Source organism: Chondrus crispus, genomic scaffold, assembly GCF_000350225.1.
Source record: "Chondrus crispus Stackhouse genomic scaffold, scaffold_10, whole genome shotgun sequence".
Lineage (NCBI taxonomy): Eukaryota > Rhodophyta > Florideophyceae > Gigartinales > Gigartinaceae > Chondrus > Chondrus crispus.
This window is the reverse complement of record NW_005178942.1, coordinates 293,209-308,805: the sequence shown is the minus strand read 5'-3', so window position 1 is coordinate 308,805 and position 15,597 is coordinate 293,209. Positions and strand designations below refer to the sequence as shown.

The 15,597-nt window shown below is 48.2% G+C and overlaps 8 protein-coding genes; 4 read left to right on the top strand and 4 right to left on the bottom strand.

The window, feature by feature from the left end:
* The first annotated feature begins 583 nt into the window (after positions 1-583).
* CHC_T00001461001 (hypothetical protein) lies at positions 584-835 on the top strand. The gene has a single exon (XM_005712596.1). The coding sequence runs from the start codon at positions 584-586 to the stop codon at positions 833-835; it is 252 nt and encodes an 83-aa protein (XP_005712653.1).
* Positions 836-3,349: 2,514 nt separating this feature from the next.
* On the bottom strand, positions 3,350-3,976 carry CHC_T00001460001 (hypothetical protein). XM_005712595.1 is given in 4 exon segments: positions 3,350-3,403; positions 3,404-3,518; positions 3,762-3,904; positions 3,905-3,976. 2 exon segments carry the CDS (start codon positions 3,902-3,904, stop codon positions 3,404-3,406), a joined length of 258 nt encoding a protein of 85 aa, XP_005712652.1. The 5' UTR covers positions 3,905-3,976; the 3' UTR covers positions 3,350-3,403.
* A 3,701-nt stretch (positions 3,977-7,677) lies between these two features.
* Positions 7,678-9,357, top strand: CHC_T00009454001 (Omega-3 fatty acid desaturase). Its single transcript, XM_005712594.1, has 2 exons — positions 7,678-8,583; positions 8,662-9,357. The coding sequence occupies exons 1-2, from the start codon at positions 7,678-7,680 to the stop codon at positions 9,355-9,357; spliced, it is 1,602 nt and encodes a 533-aa protein (XP_005712651.1).
* A 964-nt stretch (positions 9,358-10,321) lies between these two features.
* CHC_T00009112001 (similar to glucose-6-phosphate/phosphate translocator) lies at positions 10,322-11,471 on the bottom strand. XM_005712593.1 is given in 2 exon segments: positions 10,322-10,472; positions 10,473-11,471. The coding sequence occupies 1 exon segment, from the start codon at positions 11,469-11,471 to the stop codon at positions 10,473-10,475; it is 999 nt and encodes a 332-aa protein (XP_005712650.1). The 3' UTR covers positions 10,322-10,472.
* Positions 11,472-13,098: 1,627 nt separating this feature from the next.
* CHC_T00001459001 (hypothetical protein) lies at positions 13,099-13,633 on the bottom strand. XM_005712592.1 is given in 2 exon segments: positions 13,099-13,279; positions 13,280-13,633. The coding sequence occupies 1 exon segment, from the start codon at positions 13,631-13,633 to the stop codon at positions 13,280-13,282; it is 354 nt and encodes a 117-aa protein (XP_005712649.1). The 3' UTR covers positions 13,099-13,279.
* A 35-nt stretch (positions 13,634-13,668) lies between these two features.
* Positions 13,669-14,055, bottom strand: CHC_T00001458001 (hypothetical protein). Its single transcript, XM_005712591.1, has one exon. The coding sequence runs from the start codon at positions 14,053-14,055 to the stop codon at positions 13,669-13,671; it is 387 nt and encodes a 128-aa protein (XP_005712648.1).
* Positions 14,056-14,059: 4 nt separating this feature from the next.
* CHC_T00001457001 (hypothetical protein) lies at positions 14,060-14,227 on the top strand. The gene has a single exon (XM_005712590.1). It carries the CDS (start codon positions 14,060-14,062, stop codon positions 14,225-14,227), a length of 168 nt encoding a protein of 55 aa, XP_005712647.1.
* A 281-nt stretch (positions 14,228-14,508) lies between these two features.
* On the top strand, positions 14,509-15,591 carry CHC_T00001456001 (hypothetical protein). The gene has a single exon (XM_005712589.1). It carries the CDS (start codon positions 14,509-14,511, stop codon positions 15,589-15,591), a length of 1,083 nt encoding a protein of 360 aa, XP_005712646.1.
* The last annotated feature ends 6 nt before the right edge of the window (positions 15,592-15,597 follow it).

The window sequence follows — 15,597 nt, the reverse complement described above, 5'->3', positions numbered from 1 at the left end:
ATCTCGCGCAGCCGCCGTTCTCACCGCAGATGCAGATCTTCGCCCGGCCCTCGCAGAGCTTCTCCACTCCCCTCCCGCCCGCTATCCTCACGCCATCCGGCCCGTATCCGCCGCCTGTGACGTCCTTGTCCGTGAGGCCAATAATCTCAAGGCTACTGCCTTCTCTCCCTCCACCCCGTCGTCCAATGATGACACGACAGACGCACGACATCTCGCCCGTCTAGCACATGCCATTGAGCCATGTATTGACTTTTTGAATCTTTATCTCCCCCAAACATACCCCCCCCACCCCGTATCACGGCAAACACCCCTTCATCACCATCAAATTCATCGCATCATAGCAGCATGTCATTGTGCCGCTGCTGCTTCTGCATTTGCGCTCTTGCAATCTCCCGCCTTCGAAGCCACCCTGCCGCGCGCCCTCTTCGACTTTCTCTCTTTCACGAGGCAACCGGATGTCCGTAAACACGCAAACCAACATATTCTTCAAACACTACCTCTACTTGTCCCGGCCTTGCATGCACTGGTAGAGCTCGCCACAGGTGACATACTTGCCTGTGCCAGGGTGACTCTCGATGCACTGATGGAACTGTTGGAAGAGTTTTCATCTCTCTTGCAGTCCCCACCAAGCCCTCATCTCACCGATTTCATTCAAATCACTATAAGTGTTATTGCATTTGCGACATGTGCCGGTGATCCCTTTCCTGTTCAACCATCAACAATTTACCGAATCCGTCGTCTCCGTCAGTCCTTGTCTACTACCCCACACTTGACTAAACTCATCTGTCAGGATTTGGATACCCTCACTACCCGGTGGAGCGCCGCCCCATGTTAATTGTATAATGTCACTTTCCCTTACGTGACTGCTACATTACCAAAGAAACGTAATGTACCTCTATCAAACCCCACCATCAAATGCTCTCTTGCTGCTCCCTACATATTGGCGTGATCGCTACCCCAGCCCGGTTCGTGGTATGCATCCCTGAAGGACATCATGAGAGTCAAGTCTCTGGCTCACGTAGCACTGCGCCGCGTCCAAACAACATTGCGGAGGGCATATAGGAAGAAGCCCTTTGCAATGTTTTTTTTTGACGTGGTGCGAGCAGAATAGTGACAGATCACTTTTTTTTTTTTTTTTTTTTTTTTTTTGTGCCCGGCGACAGCTCTTTGGAAACAATACCTTCATCTCTGAAAATCGTTGTCCTTGCGTGTATTGGCACTCCATCGCCGTGATCTCAGCAGTGATGTATATTCTTCAAAGGAAAGCACTCCGAACTCATATGCAATGTCTAGGAAATTGCGAAGAGAATAACATTTTGTCCTTCTCAGCAAAGTCGGACACAGAAATGAACGAGACAGATTTGAGTTCAGATTTCTTCAGTTTCACTTTTTTGATTCCAATTGCTGGCACTTGTCATGCCCAGATATGATGGTGAAGTGGATTGTATACAGCAAAACTTTCAACATGGAAGCAAGAACCCCACTGCAGACTACCTTTTCGATTCTTTTTTCTACAAAATCTGTGGAGATATCCAGCAACGTACAGTAGTATAAGTTCGAGTTTTGTAAGGGCACCAACTGGGTCCTGTTTCTCAGGAATCCTCATTTTCGCATTACTTTCATCTCGCCACACGTCTGAAATCCCACACGGGCCTCATTCTGATTGGCCACAGCATTATTTGCCTTTCTACAGTATTTTTTTGTGCTGTCGGTTTTAGAAACAGAACCTGACTGGAGCACCACTACGTTTTCCCTCACAGCCGATGCTCTCCTCTGTTCCCGTACTGCACGGTATGCATTGGATCCCCCAAAATGGCAGAGAGAAGCATCGCTTGTTTTTTTTGTCAAACAACGGCTTTATATGACAGCAGTGGTGTACCCTTCGAGTGGTACACCTGGAACGACTTCATTTCGACACACTAGAAAATGAGTTACGGCACTATTTGCATTATATCGACGTTACAAGAATATCTGCTGATGCAAAAGTCGGGCTCTGCCCTACACGGGGTCTTGGGCAGATACAAAAATGTGTCCCCGCCCCACTACTGTGATGCTGCACCAAGAATCACAGTTAAGCGACAAGATTTTCAGCATCTTTGAGAGGGTCAAAACTCAGGGGTGAAGCCTCAGCAAGCGTCTCTGAATGTGGAGAGAAACAGTCTCTTGTGATATTGTTCATATTATTCTGTATCGGAGCGAGATAGCGGGCATCTTCCAACTTAGCCAAACCCTGTTCCCTTCAGACCCACGACTTTTAAAGCATGGTATGACGGAAAAGACCTTGTTGTGTATGTGCAAGAGAGAGACATGTCTGAAAGGTGGACAGAAGACTATCCCACTGTATGAGAAAACTACGAAAGCACGGCGCGGAAAATAAGAATACGAGCTTCTCCAGGATCTGTATTTGTCTGCGCGGTGTGGAGGCGGGGCGGGAAGCAAGATAGTTAATTTTTTTTCTCATAAATACAGTAGAACGGCATGACTTTCCCGTACGGTAGAACAAGAACGAGAATCCCTCCATAGGTTTGCATTTGCGCACCAGTAGACTTGGACCAACTTGGCCTCTGCGTCACAGTGACGGAGTTATGCTGAAGACTGGCTCTCGTCCAAAGAACCTGTTCGTCATCTGAATCATTGACTTTGAACAGGATTGGAACGATTACATCCGCGACCATGGATGGCTGTGCTCTGTGGGGGCACTGCGAAGATAACTTCTCAAGATGAGAGCGTCTGGCATTGTCTAAAATCACTAGCGCAGCGGGAAGCTGTATGATTCAGAACGGAAGGCTTTCGCTGAGATAAGACGGGGAGATTGAATCACGGAAACTGCCCAGGTATCACCTCTGTTGATGTGAGCCGATCTCGTACAGCCTGGGGAACTTGAATCCCCAGTGATCTCGCCGCTCTCTTCAGAAGCTGACGAGTGGTCGAAGGCAATTTCGCCTCTCACTTCCACCGCTTATTTAGTTACAGTACTCATATCTTACGCGCCTTGTTGGTACCTTAGTTTGTAAATCAACCTTTACGTTTCAACAATCCTTGCAATTGATACGAATGACATTAGAATATGACTGCTCCATCATCACCAAGGGAGCGATGCAGATATAAAGAAAGAGGTGAAGTGAACCAGTAGCAATAAAAGCTGCGGAGCGACGGGGAAAAAGCGTCTCCGAGAAGACACGTGACGAAATGGGTTAAGTAAAACTGCTTCGAACAAAGCAAGGGGCCCTTCCGTCAAAACTACGAGCTCCACTTGATAACTTAGTTCCTCTCGTATCCAGCGGCACTAATTAAAGGCAAACCACACTATTCAAATGTCTCTCGCAACTGTGTGGCTGCGAACCCCGCATCAGGAAAACGACCCCGGACGTTTACTTCATTTACTGCTTTGCCTTTTTGCGCACTAAAAGCCGTCCTTTTTTCCAACACCGTTTGCCAATTGATAAGCGCCATGGCCCACATTGGCAAGAACGAAACACATACCAAGGCCAAAGGCTAGGTTGATAGCACGGTCATAGCTGAAGAAAATACAACGCGTATAGGAGAGCAAACGCAATACATGAGGAACGCAATCAAATGGTTAGGAAACGATCACAAGATTGTCGAAGTAGAAGTTGCTCCCCACCTCGCCCAAATGTAAGTGTACCCATTGCAACACGAGAAAGATCGTACTCGGCAATACCATGAGACCAAAAGCGTATCGGTATCATTTCGGTGCTAGAAAATACGCAATCATACATGCGAACAAAGTGAGTACGTACCGACCAGCCTTGAATGTAAACTTGCCAGTCGCTTTGGAAGCCTGGAAGTCGCGGATAATTTTGTGCACGTTGGTAGTACCCGCCGCAGGTTTGTTGATAACGCTTCCCGGTTTGGAACCAGAAGAAGTAGGTACATCAGCCATGTTGTTGGTAACGAGAAGGCCGCCGGCGATGAGGAGAGGTTAGACCGGAGAGCGGACTGCGAAAAAGAGCGGCACCAAATAGACAGTGTGCGAGCCAAAAGAGATGTCTGTGGGAGATGGGACAACAGGCGCTACCCTTCAACATATTTCTAAAGTGTAAAAATTAAAATTACTTTCATTTATTCTGAAAAGTGACCAATAATATGTGAACAATTGTTCTCCTGGCTACTCTTGTACTGTATGTAAAACTCATTGTTAAAATTTATATTTAAAAGTATGAAAATATTTTTGGCAACTATTGTTTCTTTGGGCAGCAGCTTTCCTAATAGAAACTAGAATCGGCTGCTTCTCTCCGAACAGTCTTGCAGAACTGACCCGTACGCCGTCGTCTTTCTCTGAAAACTCATCATTCGCATCTTTGCAGTGATGAAAATTGCTAGAGGCTGCGTGAAGCTAACGTATATACAGGCAAGCTGTCTGTCAAAATATTCGATGACAGCTTTCAAACAGTATGTTCAAGAAATTTATATTCTCACAGCGAGGAATTGCTCAGCGAATTGCTTTGATAGAGAATACATTGGAGTACTGTGGGTGAATATCAACTTAACGCCACATGAGTCGTGTGTGAGAACCACGACCTTTACACTGCCCGCCAGCCCTTACGAGGTAAGAGCAGCATGCCAGTACTTCAGCCAGTCCAGAACAGTTTCCATACAGTGCGAATGGGCTCGATAACATTTTTTGTTATTATGTATCACAGCACTGAACTTGAGATACCGTCAAATGATCAACGACATGCCTTGACATTATGGAAATCGTCTTCTCACATGGTACGGAGGCAACGGCGACCGCAATGCTTCTCTATATCTTCATGCAGAAAAGGTTCCCTTTCCCAAAGTGGTATACTTTTGCACGCAACCATCACTCGTACTACCGTGTGTTCAGGTCTGCAATGGCGTGCGGTCCACATGTCATTGCACTTCAAGCATTGATATTCTTGTAAAAGGAGTGCAAAAAAGGCTTTCTAGCGGAGCACGGCAAGCAATTTTTTTTTATTTGTGGGCAAAGTACTCAATATCAGAAAACGATACTCGTCTCCTGTCTTAAGAATTCTTCATAACACCTTGACTAATCCTGAGGTGACACCAAGGAATGATTCGACAACTCCCCGTGTTTCACTAGCAAATCATTATATTTTTAAAATGAAAGAGGCCAATTGTCATCGTTTTGGAGGGAATGGGGTCCGGATAGGTGATGTGTTAGTCTTTTTTCTTCCTTGCCATACTTAGAAATGACTGTTCTTTACATTGCGAGAGCCTTGGCTCTCTCTGTCGATTCTGCGCAATAACTACAGTATCATCCGCAATGAATAGGAATCGGCGAAAATGTCAATACAGTTGACCTGTCACCGAGGCTTTTCTGCACTGTTGTCGGGCACATATTATTCCAGAACGAGTATGCAATTCTCTATATACATACTGTATGCATTGGAAACAGTGCCTATTCGCCGTCTGAAGCTATACTGTATGGACTGTATATTGGTATATTTATTTTTAGTCCGCATATGCCTACCCCCGACTTCGGAAATTCGGACGAAGGCCGTTGACGCAGATGTCTTTCCGCTCTCTGTAGATAGCATGTCATTCAAACATTTTTCCTGGTCTGAATGACATCGCGAAGCACCATGGAGCATAGCCCCCATATACGTATATAGTATATAGCCCACCATCCATATTCACTGGACACATGCAATATTCATTTCTAGGGGAGATGGAATCTTCTCTCCTTCAAAGTGGGCAAGCACAAGACAGCAAAAAGATATGATGTGCTTGTCCTTTTTGCGCATGACCGAGGGTCGAGACTTCAATCATTTGGAAACAAGTTTTCAAAAACGGAGACATTGGTTGAAATTTAATGATGCAGCATTGCTCAGCTAGTTTCAAACCTCCATCCTTTCCAAGGATGTACAGTAGCTTCCTAGATAGCGAACACCTATCTATACTGGGAGACGAAAACGAATTCCTGAACAGCTGCGACTATAATAGACAACAGACGCTCCTCACGAAACAATCTTTTGTGTGGCGACGGTTTCTTCTCTTTCGTCACAGGATCATCGTGAATCACCTCAAAATTATAGCGTAGTCTGGGTCTTGTGCTCATAGGTAATTGCTTTTGAGCAGATTCTAGTGCATAGAGTGTAATTACGAGATGGCGAAAGACATGTCCGAATCAGGCGCCTACAATGGCCCTTGGGCTCGAGGACATCGCCACAGCGCTTTTCGCCGGACAGCGACGCAACAGCGGGGGAACAACGCACTCCTTTTGATTACAGATGGAAGACAGCCAGCACTTGTGAGAGGTTGTGGACATGAGGCTGCTTCAATGAGGATACTGTTTAAGGGTATTCTAGGCCTTGAATCACTGGTCGTTTCACACGAGCAAGCCCGAGCTTTCACTGCACAGAGCTGACATCCCGTCTCCGCAGCTCGACATACTCTACACACTCACCTCTCTCTATTACTCTGCATCTGCAAAACTACAACGCTCTCTTCATCAAGATCCGGAAACCTTTTCCTGAGGGCGTTTGTTTCCATACGATTCATTTGGTTTTGGGCTGTACAAGGATAGCGTGGCTCTTTTGCAACTGAATTTCAAATAAATGTGAGTACGGTAAACTTATTTTAAAGTTGATTGCCGCGCTACGGTGCGAAAGCTGAGATCGTCTTAGATATTTGCGACTTTGAAGGAAATACTTGGTTTCTTTTGCAGTGGCGCGTGGTGCTGCGGTATTTTGTAAGATACTAGGGAAGAGAGTACCCTTAGGGTGGACGCAGGGTCTAGAAAAGAGATTGAAGCATCATCAAATGCTTTGTTTCACGATCCAGCTGTGGTGCTGTAGGACATAGCCTCGCGGCTGTCCAGTCGAGCCAAGGGAGCTCAAGTTAACCACTTGGGACCGGGGGAAATGTGCCCGCGTCCAAATACGGCGATAAGTATGTGTATGCAGTAGGTTTTTGTATATGCAGAGCCCGATGGTTGATTGATCTCAGGTTCGTGGCAGTCAGCTCCTGAGGCGTTTCAAACTGGTGGCGATCTGGCAGTGACGGCTATATTCTAATTCCTTGGCATGACGCAAGTGCTAAACTGCCTCATACATTTCTGCCATCTGGAAGCAGGGAAGTTTGCAATGCGCGACTTTGTTCTATGGGAAGACTTGGGGGTTTTTGCACGAGTGGGAGCGAACGGTGTGTCTTGAACGAGTCCTGAGGCCGTGTAAGTAAAGGAACAGAGTCGGCCGATATTTCTGGGGAGGGAGAGGGGCAACTAGATGGCCGTGGATGAAGCCTTAGAAATCGATTCTGGGAAGAGAAGCTGACTAAGGGTCACGCGATATTTGATCCAGTGGATACAAGGGAGTGTTGCGGGGATGTAGAAAGAGGGGAAGACGCTCAAAGCGCGCGCACACGAGATGATAACACTATCTCTCAGACAAGCAGAAATGTTGTATTCTTCTTGTCAAGAGCGTTGTACAGTTTGCACAAAGTTTTTCACAGTTCTGAGTGAATCGTTTGAAGACGCTAAGAGAGTGTTTTGTGTGTCCCTGTGGTGTCGAACTGGCTCCCAAGAAGCCATGGGACAACGCGAATCGTAGTTGGCAGCGGGGAAGGGAGGGATCGGTTTTGGAGGAGCGGAGATCTCTTCTCAACGAAGAGGAACCGAGGAGGTACAAGGCGACGGGACATGAGCAAGCGGTGTACAACGTGTAAGGCGTCATGTGGAACGGGAGTGTATCCGGAGAGGGCTCCGACCAGCGAGGGAGTGCCACCTGTGCAGATAAGGCGCGAAAGGGATCGGGCGGAGGGAGCACTCCGGCGCGGATCGATGGGGATGGCGCACCGAAGAACACCGTCAGTACACGTATCTGGCGACTACGGCAGCCGGCACCGTCGCGTTGTAGCCCGCCAACGTGCGGCGCGCAGCTCCCGAGCACCCCACGCCCACGCCCACCTCTGTGCTCCTTTCCCCCCATACGTACTGCCGTCAGCCACATACCCTGCCGCCCGCCGTCACCAGTATATAGTTCTCCCTCTTCCCACAGTCCCCCCCCACCTTCAAATCCCCATCCTCAGAACTGTACTCCTCCCGGCCCCCCACACATCCTCGCCCCCTTGTCATACGATTTTGCATTTCAACTCCTGCCGATCTTGTGTCTTGCCTCACCGGCCTTGCTGCATATAGTCCCCTGTCCCCCACACCGACCCTTGCATCGCAGATCCGTCCTACAATCACCGCACTATACAGCAATGGCTCCAGCTGCAGAAAAAATGTCTGAAGTCTCTGGACCACGTTCATCTAAGATCGAATCGCTCAACCTCTACGGCGATGTGGCCAAGGCCAAGCAGGGCTACGTCCCCGACGAACGCATCCCCACCCTCTCAGAGATCAAGCGCGTCATCCCTCAGCATTGCTTCCGACCCAACCTCGCCCTCAGCATCTACTATGTCCTCCGGGACATAGCCTTCATATCTGCATTGTACTACGGCGCTTTTGTGACCTACGGCACGAAATGGCATACCGCCTATCTTCCATTCTTTTGGTTCTTCACAGGCTTCTTCATGTGGGCCATCTTCGTCCTTGGACACGACTGCGGCCATGGAAGCTTTTCCAGATACAAGAAAGTCAACTCTTTCTTCGGACATTTGCTTCATTCCTTCATCCTCGTTCCATTCCATTCCTGGAGAATTTCGCACAGGAAGCATCATAAGAACACCGGTAATTACGAGAAGGACGAAATTTTCTACCCCATGCCTGAATCGGAATACGAGGGCGTCGATTCATTTGCTCGTTTCATCTACCATGAGCTTTTCTTCCTTGGTGTCCTCGGGTACCCCGTCTATCTTCTCAAGGGTTATGGGAATGCAATGAAGAATGGTTCCCACTTTTCCACAACGTCAGAGCTATTCACAAAGGATGAGCGCCCGCTCATCGTCACCACCCTCACTTGCTGGTCCGTCATGGCTACTTTCCTCCTGACCTGTGGCATTCGTTTTGGATTCGGCAATCTCATGACCTATTACGGAATCCCGTTTTTCATCTACTGCGGCTGGCTCCTAGTTGTCACCTTTCTTCACCACACAGAGCCCGGCACGAAATGGTACAACACAAAAAATTGGAACTATGTCAAGGGTAACCTCGAGTCTGTCGATCGTGTTTACGGTCTGCTCGAGCATTTCCATCATGACATCGGAACTCATGTCGTTCATCACCTCTTCCCGGCTATTCCTCACTACCACCTCAAAGAAGCCAATGCCGCTGTCCGACCGTTCTTGGGAGACTTGCACAAGATTGAAAAGATGAACCCGCTCATGCAGCTTCCGAGTAGCGTCAAAGCCTGGCAGTCTGCTCACGTCATCCCTGACTCAACTGATGTCTTCGTCATTCCGAAAGCCTAATAATATTCTCCAGATTGCTGTGGCCCTTTACACTCCTGCACATTAAGTGCTGCAGCAAACAGCAGTTTTGTAAACTTCAGACCGCTTTTTTTTGTTTTCTCACGTGTTAAAAATCCTTATTGCTTGTTCTTTTTTTGTTCATGATGCCCACGCACTTTCGACTGGATACCCGAGGCCAGAGCAATAGGTCCTGTCGTCTTTTATTCGTCGAAAGATTGGCGAGTCGCTGTGAGAGAGCACCACGGTGCACGGCATCCTGTCGGAGACCTGACAACATCCTTTTGGAAGGTTTTGGCAAGTGAGAACATAGGGAGAAGGGTGCTGTAGTCAGTCCTTTGCGAATACAATTGCATTACAGCAAAGATTCTCGCACGCCCTCGAAGCATGAAAGCAGTTGACAAAGCTTTGATGCACGTTTCCTCGCCCTATGTACGAAATACCAATGAGTATGTGACAGACCAAAGTCGACATGGTGACACTGAAACATTGAATGCCGCAAAGGGGGTTTCAAGTGTAGCCGGCCGGGAAGGATTTGCAAGGAATGTGGTTTCAAGGTAAATGTTTGGGATGGGGGTTCAGCGTTCGATGAGACGGTTCACAGGTAAGTGATAAGGATTGACTTCAACTGAACTACCGGACCCCTTCCACCCTCTACCGCAATAATCGCAGATAAGTGGGGCATATCCCTGTCGCATACGTCCTGCAAATGAAGTTGTGACAACGATTGACCATCAATCCTCTTGAGCCGCATGAAATCACTTTTTTTTAAAAACACAGTTGAAAATACCGACGAGAGAGAATGGTCTCTCATTTAGACATGCGGCGCTCTTATAACGTGAGCGATTCAGAGACCGTAGGGAATAGGCCTCTGCAACGCGAGACGTTCACAGTCGGTACCTGCGGTGCCCAGGGTGTATTCTGAAAGGCACGCTATTCTAACTGCCCGATTTTGCGAGATTAGAGGTGGCCGCGCATTAATCATATTTCGTTTATACAGAAAAATGTGCAGAGCTCTGAACCCCTGCCACGACCTCCTCATTGCAATGAACAACTGTTACAACCCAAAACCAAGCAACCCTTGTTTAGGAAGAACCCCCTACTTTGCATGTAAACGCCTATGAACTGCCTGACCTCTCTGCTTCCGCGCGGGCTTTGAGCTTCAGCTGTGTGTACCAAATGACACCGCAAAGCGTGAGGGTCATTCCGAAAACATTCGTGGGCTCGAATGGTCGACCGAAAACCAAAAAGTCAACGACGAACAAAAACGCCGTCTTACCGTTGCCGACGACGTTATAAGTAACGGCTGATGTCTTCCCGATAACAAGGAAAATAGAGACATTGACGCAAAGGGCGAGCGCACCCGTAAACAAGATAGCCGAGACGTTGTTGACCGTGGGTACAAAGTTGAAAATCGATTCGGGGGATGAGGACCGATAGTCGTCAAACATGGGGACGATGGGGATAATGGATAGAGCAGATAACGGAGCAATGTAAAGCTGGAGCTGGAGTGGATTTGCTTCAAGCGACTTTTGCAAGGAGCCGCACCAGATTTGATAAAACGACGTACAGAGAATGTTAGCGAGCGCAAACATTGTACCCAGCGTGTTAAGTTTGAAATCAGTCATGCCCGTAATAATGACACCGCAGCACATGGTAGCCAAAGCGCCAAGAAAACGCCAGGGCAAAAACCTGCGGAAGACGATAGCCTCAATAATTATGACGCCGACGACGGTCATATGCTTCATGACTTGGTAAAAGCCGACGGAATTGCGCTGCAAACTGAGGTTGGAGAAGACGACAAAGCCCATGCCAGCGATGGCGAGCTTAAGAGCCTTTCGCACATCGAGTCGTTTTGGGGTGAAGACGCCGAACCGAGCAAGGAGGAGTAGACCAATGGTGGTGCAGATAAAGTGGATAAAGGTGAGGGTGGCGCCAAAGTGGAAGCCGGCTTCGTAGACGAGCTTATTGGCAGAGACGATACCAGTCGAGGAGAAGAAATTGAAGGCGATAACGGTGGCGACTTCGCGGGTGGACGGTTCGCCGCGGGTAGTGGAGCTCTCGGTGCGATCTGAGGCGACGGTCTGATCTGAGTTAGCGACGGCCTTGACGGCCATGGTGGGAAGAGGGGAGGGAGCGGAAAGGAGGGGGCGAGGGGAGGCTAGTGCCGTTCTACCAAGGGCCACGGAGAGGGAGGTGGGAGGCGGGAGGCGGGAGGGATGGGGTCTTTGCCAACAGTGCGAAGGGGGGGGGGGGGGGGGGGGTAGGGCAGACTAGTAGAGTAAAGCTGACGGTGGGCGACGAAGACGACGGTGATTCGATGGTAAGCGCAGGGATAGAATGGGGGTGAGGCTGATCTGTCTGAAGCATTGGCCACACCGAGCGTCAGGAGCAAGGGCTTGACACTACACGTGTACATCTCGCACACTGGTCATCGGTCCGCCAGTTTCTCTTTGGGGCTACAATGGTCCATGTATAAGCTACAGGTGTACTACGTGGACCAACCACAAGTTTGTGCACACCCCCGAATGGCCCCAGGTTTTTGCAGAGCCGCCTCCTCTCGTACTCCAACCTTACCTTACTGTAACGTTTACAGTCGAGATGCCGTTTGTTTTCCCGCTTCAACTCTACTCCGATTTACTCTGACATGCGTTCCTTTTATTCGCTTCACACATGTTAAGGTGAGTCGAAAGTGTGGTACACGAGCTTTTGTCCGCTCTCCAGTGATGTAGTATTCTATCAAGAAAGCTCTTTTTCCGCTATACGACCCAGATTATTTTGATATTTTCCCCTCGGGATTATCTCGCACAACTGGATGACAGTTTAAATATATTGAACGATGTACACCATCACCGAACTTCTTGAGCTATGTACATGTATGAGTTGAATTTTTAAATAAGGACTTTCGGCTCGAAGATATCCAGACAGGGATGAAAAGTTTCAAGGCTGCTCATCAGTATTGCTTCCCTAGGCTTTTCTAGAACTGACTGGGAACGACAGGCAGACCTCATTGATATCTGGTACGCATCCACGGTGTATCCCCCCGCAACGCAGAGTTCGGTTCCCATCGAGCAACGCACAAAAGATACATTGGGAAGTAACCTTACCTGAGGACACTTGTCAAGCGTAGTAAACAACACTACATACAGTAGTGTCTATCCGACCAAGCATTATCACAACATAAAAATCTGCGAGTTTTATTTCTTTTCAACTTTGATGTCCACGGTTTCTATTCTTCTTTGGTTGGTTGACTCGTTTTAAAATTTTTCTGAAGGTAAAACCGAATAGAAAGCACTCGATGGTATAAAATTAGCTTAACGAAAAATGCTTACTGTAAGCCTACATTTACTTTTGAAGAGCTTTATGTGCGTCAACAATTTCGTTTTCGCTAGAATTGACGAGGATGAGCTTTACCTGTGGTGATGAACTTCTAGTTGCAATAAAACGGAACTTAAATCGCGGTTTGCGTTATCTAGAAAAAATAAAATAACTCTTGTCCTCATATGCGGACTAACAGTCCGATAGCCACTAAAATTTCGACTTATGGAAATAAGTCTACAAAAGGAAAGTTGAAAAGTGGCCCAACTGCGCTCAGAGGGCCGGGCCGTTCCTAACTCAATTGATTTCATCTGAACCATTTTGTCACATAGCAGAACGCTCGCTCTTCAATAAAAACCCAGCATGCCAAGCAACCTTGCCGGAAAAAAGAGCTTGATCACTGGTCTCCGTAAAGGAGACAGGGTGAGGGAGAGAATGGTCTACTTTTAGTTCATCGCGTCCTCTCAACAGCTGTCTATCGTCCCGTAACTGCACAGTGCACACAAATAGGTACGGGTCTTCAAACAATTTTGCAGCATAGAACAGCTCCTTCCTTCAACATTCGTCCACTTCCATACCTTGACCAATACAGTCATTATTCTGGGCTCTATTCATGTCCCCCCTGTTGATATTGCCTCTCCCTCGCTGCGAGCGGCGCCCCCAAGGCAATCGCAAGGTTCCTACTCTCCTCCGCCTCTTCCACGATCTTTTGCTCGTATCCAAACACTGCTTGCGGGATGTTCCGTCTCGCGACCCCCTCTTCCATCATCTCGTCTAGCCACAGCTCCTCGATTCTGTCTACGTAGTGCAGCTTCTTCCAAAACCCTGCCCCCAGCACGGGTCGCATCCCGAGAAACAGGAGACGCACCCATACGCTCGGGTGCACAATCGTTAGACCGCATAGGTTCTTACGATGTCCGCGTGACAGTCGAAGACGGAGAGAGAGTAACCACCACGACATCCACCACGCGCCCGAAAACCCGGAATGGATGTATATCACCCGGTACGAGGATTCACATACCTGGGACGGCGCGTCGCACGATCACGTCGGGATTGGTTACATGGCAAATGGTTAGCAGTTGTTCTACAGACGTCTTGTATCCCAATTGATAGCTGAAAACACTCAATGGGAATGGAACCAACCTCTTTCGTCTCTAACATAAACAATTGGAACGCTTGCTCCCACGCATTTGAATTTTCTTGCGGAACCAACGCCGGAGTTACAATTACTGCAGGTGCCCTGTCAGAGTCCCTCGCCAAGCTTCCATCTTCAGTTTTGGCAACAACGACTATCTGTTTGTTTCGCACCAAAGATAAATCTGCGTTTTCGGCTTCTCGAAGCTCTTTGAGGTAGGTCTCGTCTGCAGCTCCGTCGCCCTCCATTTGTATGCACAGTCAATATTTTGATTTCAGTCTTACAAGTGTATGTGCGTTAAAATTCCATTCCAAGGGCTATCTTCATCAACCGAACGTCACCTGGTCTGTCAATCTCGATGTAGTCGCTGGAAAGAATTATATGCGGGGCGGTCTTTGGAGCGAGGTGTGCACGGGGTGAGGTGCCTTTTGTAAATATGTAAAATATGGAGGGAAAAGAATCTAAAAAATGCGTCTCTTGCAGCAGTGCCACCCTCTGAAATACTTGTAAGGAAAGCTAAATTGAAGCCACAAGGCCAACGCAAACGTGTTCCTGCTTGCGAAGCAAACGAGAACAGAAAGCGCCGCGCGGGGAGAAAAGAGTGCGAGGTCCGTTGCCACTCCTGCAGCACACTCAAAAGAACTATCCGAGCAACATCGGGATCATTGAAAATTGTCAAGAAAAGCCCTTGTAGCAACGAGATGTATGGACAACAGGATTCGAGCGATATTTTGTTCCGCATCAACGTCTCCGACTGGGTATCTTCACCGGGCGTCAATCATTCCAGAACACATGTTTCCGCCCCGTTTGAGGTGAGTTCATATTCGAGAGATGGGAACCGCAACGTTACCTTTGGAAGCAAGGAACAGCTGGCGACCTACACAGAGCCGAAGCTGAATGTGAACCTAGGTGAAAAATTCGAGTCATACATTCCGAAGCGAGATGAGGATGTGGGGGTGGAAACCGTGGTGAAAGCCTTGCAGTCAAAGCAATTTGACATAGATACCCAAGCAGATATTGTAACATACAGGAATAATATGAATAAGATTGGCGGGACCCCATACGAGAACAGGGACGGGTGGGAGCTCGACTGTGCCTTGGTAGCGAAAACGGTTTACTTAGATATTCGAAAGACCAACAAGGAATCTACCGACCCTCAACAACAGCGGTTTATGTACTATGGCTATCGATTTGAATCGTTGTGTACAGGTCTGGAAGATGAACCAGTGAATGCGAATTCCGAATACTGCAGCATATCACGGCTGCGAATCGCCAACCACAGAATTCTGATGGCATCAGAAATCGATTGTTCCAGCGGCGCACCAGACAAGGGCGGGAACCCACTCAACGGGTACATTGAGCTCAAAACGATGCGTGTTATTGAAAATGAACGGGCTTTGAACAGTATGTACCGCTTTCGCTTTCTCAAGTATTGGCTCCAGTCCTACCTTGGAGGTGTTCCAACGATCATGCTCGGCCTACGCTCAGACGCAGGCGATCTTCTTCACGTGAAGAAAGTGAAGACACATGAAATACCTCGAGAAGCGCGGCACCATTTTGACAAAACAAGGTCCAACAATAGGTGGGACCCCTTCGTTTGCATCAACTTCCTAGACTGCATTCTTGCGTCGATTCGCGAAGTATGTCATGATCATCCTGGCTGTACTATCCGGGTGCGGTTCGACCCTTCATCAAAGCAGGTGACGGCTGTTAAGGTGACAGGGGTTGATGCCGGTTTGGCACCGCGAATCAGTCAACTACGACAAGAAGCGACAGCAGGATAAGTGCCC

Bases quoted from the DNA above. Each gene is read 5' to 3' on its own strand.
- CHC_T00001461001 (XM_005712596.1), top strand. From the start codon at position 584: ATGGAACTGTTGGAAGAGTTTTCATCTCTCTTGCAGTCCCCACCAAGC.
- CHC_T00001460001 (XM_005712595.1), bottom strand. From the start codon at position 3,904: ATGGCTGATGTACCTACTTCTTCTGGTTCCAAACCGGGAAGCGTTATC. The intron at 3,519-3,761 runs GTACGTACTCAC...TATTTTCTTCAG, and splicing joins TTTACATTCAAGGCTGGTCG to CTATGACCGTGCTATCAACC.
- CHC_T00009454001 (XM_005712594.1), top strand. From the start codon at position 7,678: ATGTGGAACGGGAGTGTATCCGGAGAGGGCTCCGACCAGCGAGGGAGT. The intron at 8,584-8,661 runs GTCAACTCTTTC...TCGCACAGGAAG, and splicing joins GCTTTTCCAGATACAAGAAA to CATCATAAGAACACCGGTAA.
- CHC_T00009112001 (XM_005712593.1), bottom strand. From the start codon at position 11,471: ATGGCCGTCAAGGCCGTCGCTAACTCAGATCAGACCGTCGCCTCAGAT.
- CHC_T00001459001 (XM_005712592.1), bottom strand. From the start codon at position 13,633: ATGTCGTGGTGGTTACTCTCTCTCCGTCTTCGACTGTCACGCGGACAT.
- CHC_T00001458001 (XM_005712591.1), bottom strand. From the start codon at position 14,055: ATGGAGGGCGACGGAGCTGCAGACGAGACCTACCTCAAAGAGCTTCGA.
- CHC_T00001457001 (XM_005712590.1), top strand. From the start codon at position 14,060: ATGCACAGTCAATATTTTGATTTCAGTCTTACAAGTGTATGTGCGTTA.
- CHC_T00001456001 (XM_005712589.1), top strand. From the start codon at position 14,509: ATGTATGGACAACAGGATTCGAGCGATATTTTGTTCCGCATCAACGTC.